This window comes from Empidonax traillii, unplaced genomic scaffold, assembly GCF_003031625.1.
Source record: "Empidonax traillii isolate 1590-97213 ecotype Southwest subspecies unplaced genomic scaffold, ASM303162v1 scaffold338:size1951571, whole genome shotgun sequence".
In the NCBI taxonomy this organism is placed as follows: Eukaryota; Metazoa; Chordata; class Aves; order Passeriformes; family Tyrannidae; genus Empidonax; species Empidonax traillii.
This window is the reverse complement of record NW_020955531.1, coordinates 1545122-1553493: the sequence shown is the minus strand read 5'-3', so window position 1 is coordinate 1553493 and position 8372 is coordinate 1545122. Positions and strand designations below refer to the sequence as shown.

Below are 8372 nucleotides of genomic sequence, written 5' to 3'. Positions count from 1 at the left end.
GCGCCCGGCCGCGCGTGCGCCGGCCGCCGCCAATCCCGGGGCGCGCAGCCCCCGCGAGCGCACACCTCACCCGTGAGCGGCCAATCAGAGCGCGCCGCCGGGCCGGCCCTCCCCTCCCCTCCACCCCGCGCGCTCCCGTCGGCCGGCGTGGTGACGTCACGGCCCGGCGCGGGGCGGAGCCGCTGTAACGGTGGCGGCCGCGCCGTTCGCTCGCCCGGCCCTGGCTCGGGCCTTGCGCGCCCCGGCCCGGCCCGGCCCGCGGGAGCGCACGGCGAGATGTGCTGGCGCCCTCCAGGCGCGCGGCGGCCCGTTCCGGGTCCCGCAGTGCCCGGTCCCGCTCTCACACCGAGCCGGGGGCGCCGCCAGCACCAGCCCCTGCCGGGCGGGGGGAGCTGGAACCCCCTGAGCCTTTGGAGCAAAACCCTTCTCCTGCGGGTCGCTGTCGCCTCCGCGCTGCCCCCGTCGGAGCCGCGAACGGAACCGCCCCCGGCCCTGCAGCCGCGGTGCCCAGACAGGGATAGGCGCGTTCCCGGCCCCATCCCAGGCTGTCACCGCGGTCAGTGCCGCCCTCTGGTGAGGCCATTCCTGTATCCTCCATCGCAGTCACAAGTAACGAGGACGCCAGGAATTAATAAGGACCTGGCACCCCCACGAGGAAGAGAGAGGCTCGGCCGTGCCGGGGCTCAGCCCCGCCTGCCCCCGCTGGTCCCTAAGGTAACGCTCGACCATCAGCTGCCATTAAAAACATAAAAAAATGGAAGGAGCCTGCAGGCGGGAGAGCCCAGGGGCATTGAAAGAAGGGTGAACTCAGCCTCCAAAGTAGAACATTCTGTGGAGCCCCTCCAGGCTGTGAGGAGCCTGGAACGCTGGTCCTCAAGGAGCAGAATTCCCATAGTAGCTCCGGGGTGCTGGGCTATGCGGCGGGGACAAGTTCTACCGGGGCTCCAGGCTCTGGGACAGAGGGGTGGGATCACCCAGGGCAGGTTCTGTGTGTTGTATTTGGCTTTTTCCTGGTTTCCATAGTGATGGAAGTTCATCCTGTGGCAAAACGTCACCCTAAGAACAAAGCATCCAGGTAACAATACTTTCACTTTGGGGTTCTCAAAAATCATAATTCAGGTAGAACTAAAGTATTTATGTGATGTATTCTAAATATATTGATTTGCTTTCTGGTTTCTGAGTGTTGGCTTTCATTTTTTTCCCCCAGATATTTTCCACAGCTATGCAGAGAGAGCACATCTGCTTTCCTCTGTTTGAAATGCTCACACAAATGTAAAACCAGGTAAACTGGAAGGAAAAAACTACCCCACAATGTTTCCAGGCCTGTCAAGAGGAGGGTGGAATTTTACTGTTGAAATGGAAACAGGCCTGGATGTGGGACCTCACAGCATTCCCACCTGGGAGTTCTGGTGAATAGTGCTGCCCCAGGGCTGGCAAGAGAAAGGTGTAATTTCAAAGGCACGCTTGTGATCAACTCTTACCCCATAAGCAGCTCAGCTGCACGTTTTTCATTTCTGGGTGGCTGCTGCATTTTAATTCTCCTGTGGTACCTGCCGGTGCCCAGCACTGGCCAGGGCAGGCCTTTGCCTCCTGGGGAGCTGCAGACTCCTGTCTGAGCCTCGGCCTCAGCACCACACTCATTGTTCCCGTGGCACATCCTCTTCCCCAGACATGACTTGTGACCCTTCCTGCACCACCCCTGGCTCCTCTTTCCCTGGAAAAGTCATCATGCCCCACCTTTCCCAGGAGCCAAACTAAGGGAGAGCAGAAATCCACAGGTAAGAAAATTCCATGTTGCCCCCACCACAGATAAATGGCTGTACGGAAATCCCTGCCTATGGACACACTTCCAGACTCGGGGCTGGCTGGCAGTGACCAGGGCTGTGCTGGAGCCTCTTAGGGGGGGCTGTGAGCCTCTGCTTCCCTAAGTTCTCTAGCATTCGGGATTTGCCTTTATTTGGCTTTTCAAAACACTGGCAGCACGCAGCCCCTGCTGCTGCTTCTTCCCCATATGGACAAGGTTTGCGTGGTGCGCGCTCAGCCAGCTGCAGCGTGCGCTCTCTGCATCCTGCCACGCACGGCAGCGTCACTGAGCAGCCACTGACCCCGGCCCTGCACACACAAACCACTCCAGACCAGCCGGTGCGGCTCCACTGCGGCCCCGCTCCGGAGGGGACGCTCCCCCAGGAGCTGCTCCTCCTGGCAGAGCTCCAGCCCAGGCTCCCCCTGTGGCACAACCAGCGCTGCCGGTGGCTCCTGCCTGCTGTCAGAGGCTGAGCCTCCTGCGGCCCCAGTGCAGGTTTGCATGTTGAGTTTCATCTGTCCCCAACATCTCCCCTAAGCACAAGGGCACCTTTCACATGGGGGAAGAAGGAAGAGAGTTAACTCAGCAGGTTCCAGCTGGCATTGGTACAAGGAGAGTCATCCCTTCAGCACCCGGTTCTCCACTGGAGGGCTGGAGCTGGGCAACTCTTGGAGCTCCTCCCAGCCCTTTGCGTCCTTTTGCTGCCGCCTACAAGACGGAGACCAGCAAATAGTGATGCTCCCACCACCTGTTAGGAAAAGGAAAAGCAATTTCCAATGAGCACAGTTAACAGGAACACTACACTGCACAAAAAGGGGAGGAAGTTTGCAGAGGGAGCTGAGAGCTGCCGAGTGTCTGCCACACTCTGCCACGGGATGCCAGCTGAGTGCTGGCAGAGAGCAGTGAGCCAACAAACACCCTTCCCCAACACCCTCCTAGACCAAGAGATTGAGGCACTGAGAGAACTCATGCTTTAATAGACACTGAAATCACAAAGAAGGAAGGCCAAATGCCTTAGCAATTTCAATAAAAATATGAAAATCTTTTTACATGGTAAATTTCATAATATAAAAAGTTTAATGCTGTCTGGAAACAGAGTTTTAATTTACATAGAAAGTCCATAGAGGCCAAACATGGCTAACACTGCACACAGGGAGAGCAAGTGCTGAAGGGCTGCTGCTGACCGTCCTGTCTGGGTCACCATCTCCAGCGCTCTTCTGAAGGTGTTCTGCAGCCCAGGGGACGAGCGTCCACACACACGTGCAGCCCTTCTGGGCAGCCTGGCAATGCAATGAACCCAGAACTGCTCAAACCCATTATCACCATCCAGCTGAAACTACCAGTGTTTCCTAACAGATTCACAGACACCCCTGTGCCCCTGGATCTGTTCTGCAACTTGGAAGAGATATTCACGGAGCGAGTTTGACCTAATAAAAGGAAATATGGCCTGGAGTGATATGCGTGGGTATAGCACCTCCTCAATGCTTTTTCCTTGTTTCAGTAAGGTAGGATTAAAGAGAAAGAAAATCAATACCAGGCCAGAGGTACAGGCTAACCAACAAAATCAAATTAAACCAGATTTTGATCAGAGAGATGGTTTACTGTTCCCATTTAGTTGGAGCTAAAGACAGTCAATAAAAAATCTGAAATCTCACACAGTAAAAAGTATGGGGCAAAACCAAAACACTCTATGGGGCCTTGGGGAATGGTTGCACGTGGCAGGTTTAATGTGAAAGTGGTTAATACCTAATTGTTATTGCTCACTGTATTATGCAGTGTTGTCACTTGTACCATGCACAAATACAACAACGACAAATGCATTAACTCCACAGAAGGAATTCTAATAGCAAACGGAGAATCCGTGATTTTCATATCCTGAATTTCTCCACATATTGGGCAAGCCTGATAAAACTTTTTTCCTCACAAAGGGGTTGTTTCTCATTCAGGGGGTGGAGGAGTGAGGCACAAGGTGTGTGCAGTGTCTCCCAGCCACGAGTAAGCATGCATTTCATGGCAAGCCAATGGAAGTGCCCTGTGCCAAGTCAACAGAGATCAATTTCCCAAAAGACTTGTTCTAGTGACACTCACCTTCCATATTTATACAACACCAAATTCCCAAATACTGAACTTTCTCTACATCTGAACCCTTCCCTGTTTCTAATGCTCCCCCCTCCTTAAAAACAACAACAGAAGAACCACTCCCCACACACCCCCCTCCCCGACTTAGCTCTGTCTGAAAGCTTTAAGCCAGCACAAAACTTGCTGGAGCCTGGAAATGGGTTGTACCAAAATGGCAGCATAGAATTTTTACAGGTTAAAAGATCCTTTAGTTATGGAAGTAAACTACAACAAAGAGGCTTATTTCTGGCATGTTATGCAGCACTACAGGGAGTATTTGCTGTTGCTATAAACAAAAAGCTGCCCACTTCCATCCTGGGTGTTCCTGGGATGTCGTTTCAAAACAGTTATGCTGGTTAGAAACAGAGCAGGTCACATGAAGTCTCTCAGCACTCCCGTGACCACAGCAAGTGGCACGATCAGCAGCATCACTGTCTCCACAAGGGGCAGACACTGTGCTGACTCATTTTGGCCCACTATTCTAATTTTTTCCTGCCAAATGACACGAAGGTGATGTTTAGCACCAAACCATCACAGGAAGATGTCATGTACAGACAAATAACTTGCATTATATGAGTTGAACAGATAACTCAACTGTTCTGCTACATTGCATATGAATAGGTGAGTAACTAACTACTCCTTCTGTCTCTCTGCACTGAAACTTTGGTGATCCTCCCTCCCTTGTTAGCTGGCTGTAACAACCCAGCCCAATATCCTTCACCTTTAGTGCTTGTGTTCATTTCTTGCAACGACAAAAAGGAAAACATTCCTCCAAAACCAGCAGATTCCAGAATATTCTCACAGCAAGCATCTGATTACGCCCTGTGAGCAAGCTGAGCCTAAGCAATTTCATGTTTCGGTATCAGAACTGAATCTCTGCCCTGCTATCATGCTTTTCCTCCAAGATCCCTAAGAAAATCACAAATTATCAGATCCACATTCTCAACAAGAGCATCCAGCCACGCTAAGTGCAACAATTCTCTGCATCAGCAACGTACCCCCGGTACGTCCACAGAGCTGCCTGCACTCACCGTTCAGGTAGTCAGCTGCAAGACTGGAAGTTGACTTAAGATCCAGCTAAAACTCAGGGCCTAATGAATTCAGCCTCACAACACCTCTGTGAGGTAGGTAGATAAGTATTACTATCCCCATTTAGATAGAAAGGGAAGACGAGGCACGGAGAGGTGAAGTGATTGGCCTTCAGTCACTCAGCCAATTCTGGGAGTGCAGAATAGACACCAAAAACCTTGGTGATCCAGTGCTCCGACTTCATAGCCCGTGGCCTGTGGATCCCTTGCGTGGATCTGAGCACACGTGGTGGGGTTGATGCTGCCGCACGCCCGCGGCTTCAGTGCGTGGAAACGATCGCTGGGATCCCAATCACATCACTGCATTTGACAGCCACTTAGAAGAAATATCTCCAACCTGATCCCTAACTCCTAAACCCCACCTAGCCTAGGAAAGCTGACTGCACACATCACTCTCGGGGTGCTCTTGGTCCCCTTTCCTCCACGGGGCAGAGGGCACTCAGGTTCTGCATCCAGCCCCTCTGCTTGCTGCCTCGTGTTTATGCTCCTGCTGCACCAACAGCTGCTCACGCTGGTACTGTACACCTGCCCCAAATGAAACTTGTTTCCACACCTGCTCCAAAGGAAACCTGCTTCCGCAGCAGGGAAAAGGTTTGCAGACCTGCCTGCACTGAGCCATGGCAATGATTTAGCAGGATCAGTGAGGGATGTTTTTGGTCAGGTGATGTCTAAATCACGCATACTGATGACATATTCCTGCCTGCCATGGAACTATAAAATAATGTTCTCAGCTGCAGCACCTGTAATCCTTTTTTGTGCTCAGTGAGCAGACAGAAGACATCAGTGCTGCCCAAATACCTGCCAGGATGAAAAGTTCACCTTCACAATGCAGTGTGCCGGAGAGACAGAGCACTCAATAAAAGCAGAGCTTGTCTCTCTGACACACACTCACTACCTCATGCTCAGGCTCACCTGGCTCGTTAGGCCCAAACATTCCCTCTGAACAGACCAACCAGCAAAGTCTCACCTGAGGGGTTTCCCTCCAGGAAAGTTACCTGAGATGCAGATTTTAGAATGGGGCACCTCTGTCCTCTTGTCTTTTTTTCAGCAGACTCTAAATGGTGCAAGAGAACTGCCAGATCCTGCTGCTATGGAGTTTTGCTGCCAGCAGTTTTGACCAACCTGGCAGAGGTATCTAGGGGTGTGTGATCTTTTCCTCTGTCAGCCCTTGAAAGCAGCCGAGGAAATGGTTCATCCTTCTCCAGGCAGAAACTTGTGCATATGTTCTTTGCGGCACACAGGAACGTTCTGCCTCCTCTCCCTTTTCTCTCCAACCCCTGATATGTTTAATTTATAAGATAAAAAGCCAGCTGTAAAACCTCCTGTTGGGTTAAGAAATACAAGGAGGTGGCTTAAAAGCCAGTATTTAATGAACAGACAACCAGATGCTTTGGACCCGTTGCTGCAAAGACTGAACACGACAAAGAACCTGTTATCAGGTGAGTCTGGCCAAGGTCCTGATAAGGGAAACGAAAACCCATGTGTATGAGGCCGTGTCCCCCCACAATGACAGCGGGGCCACCTGTCCCATCCCTGGGCGCTGCCAGCTGGGGGCATGACCACGGCTGCTTAGGTACTGGTTCTGTTTTGGTAAAGGCAAGTGGGCAGAAGCAAATACTTTAACGAGACTGTAAGTCATCAGCTGGTACTCGGGACATTTCAACATTTGGAGGAAGGAAAAAATCTTCCCGGTGACAAAAATTTATACCCGTTCCCCGCTGGCAGCCTCAGGGGCCGCACGGCTCCCCCAGTGCTGCCGGGAGGCGGGGAATGAGCTGATGTCACTGCATTTGTGGTTTCAGGGTGTCTGTGTCCATTTGGAGGGATCTTTTGTGGCGAAGCAGCAAGGTGTTGCTCAATAGATAGGTCCTTTAGTTCCAGCTTCTCTGCGCTCTCTTCTTTGCTGTGCCGCGGAGACAAATTGAGCAAGCTGAGGACATCTTTCTTAGAAGTCATTGTTCCAGGAGCTCCTCGGAGAATCTTTATTGGGCCAGTGGAGTGGTGGGGAGTGCTTTGCCAGAACATCTTTAAGTTGTGAATTGCTTGCACTTTTTCATCAATGGCAGCCAGTTTTAATTTGTCTATGTCTGGGGCATCAGCTGGACTCGAGCGAGCAGAACCAGCTGATGAATAAGAAAGAGCGGGAGATGGAGTGCTGCCACCAGGAGACTGATGCCCTGAGCTCGGAGATATATTTCTGGGTGATTTAGAAATATGAGCGCTGTAAGGAGAGCTGGGGTACTTGAGTTTAAAGGGAGGCTGCTCGGTTAGGGACCCCTGTGAATCACAACCTGGAGACGGCTGCCCACTGTACTGACCCGTGCCTTCTCTGTTTGACATCTCCGATGTTGTGGGGCTGTTATAGCCAGAGCTCACCTTCTGAAGGGATGAACTCCTTGTTGGAGGCTTTGGTTTAATTGCAAGAGGTGAAGACTGATTCCTCTGGCTGGAGCTGACGGGCCGGCTGAACGCGCTGGTCTCCGAAGAGCGGAACGCGGACACGCCGGCCGGGGCAGGAGCCCCATCATCCGAATTGCTGCCCTTGCTTAGCTGGCTGCTGCTTCTCTGAAGACGTTCAACAGCAATGAGGTGACTCTGAGTTTCCTCCAGAATTTTTTGTGCCAGCTCTTGTGGATCGAGCTTTGGATTACTGTCTTCCTGGGATTTGACAGTGCTGTCGGTTTCAGTGCTAGACTGGTCAGATTCCCCAGTATCAGAACTTGCAAGTTTCCCAACTTTTTGGAAAGGTGAATTTGGACTGGGGACGAAAGTCATTTTAACAGGAGAATTTGGAGTACTTACGCTCCCTTTGGAGTTGACAGACTCTTTAATACCTCCAGTCTGACCAGTTTTGGGCTGTTTGTGATCAGGAGAAAATCTTGGGTTTGTATTTTCTTGGTAACTGCCCAAAGGCTCGTTGCTGATTATAGAGAAACCTTCATACTCTTCCTCATCTTTGCTGGCTGCAGTGGTGGCCTGGGGGGACAGCTGGCTCTGAGCTGCGGACCTGTGTGGATAGATGTTCTTGGGCCTCTCATAATCCTGGCGACCTCTGTGTCCCACCCCATCCAGCATGCTCTCTGGCTTGGAAACAAAGCTCATGGAGGAAGCAATGGAGCTCAGGCTGTACACAGAAATGGCATCTGAGGCAATGCTGTCTGGACAGGTAGGAGAGAATGGAGGGTTTTGATAGTGGGGTACAGGGTTGGAAACAGACTGAGCAGAAGCCAATGACTCCAGTGATGAGGAACTGTCCAGGCTAAGGCGCTTGGGCAGCTCTGTAGAATCTAAAAAAGGAAAGAAAATAGTATGTACAAACATGCCCTTAGATACATGACAAAATCAAATAAAACTAGGTAACA

The 8372-nt window shown here is 51.7% G+C and overlaps 1 protein-coding gene across 3 annotated transcripts in view; it reads right to left on the bottom strand.

Annotated features, from left to right (window-relative positions):
- Positions 1-2752: 2752 nt before the first annotated feature.
- TTC28 (tetratricopeptide repeat domain 28) overlaps positions 2753-8372 on the bottom strand; it is a 121152-nt gene continuing 115532 nt past the window's right edge. For all 3 annotated transcript variants that reach the window (XM_027892053.1, XM_027892054.1, XM_027892055.1), the window contains one exon: positions 2753-8297. In XM_027892053.1, the coding sequence (XP_027747854.1) occupies positions 6670-8297 (1628 nt within the window). In that variant the 3' untranslated portion in view covers positions 2753-6669. The remainder of the gene's footprint in view (positions 8298-8372) is intronic.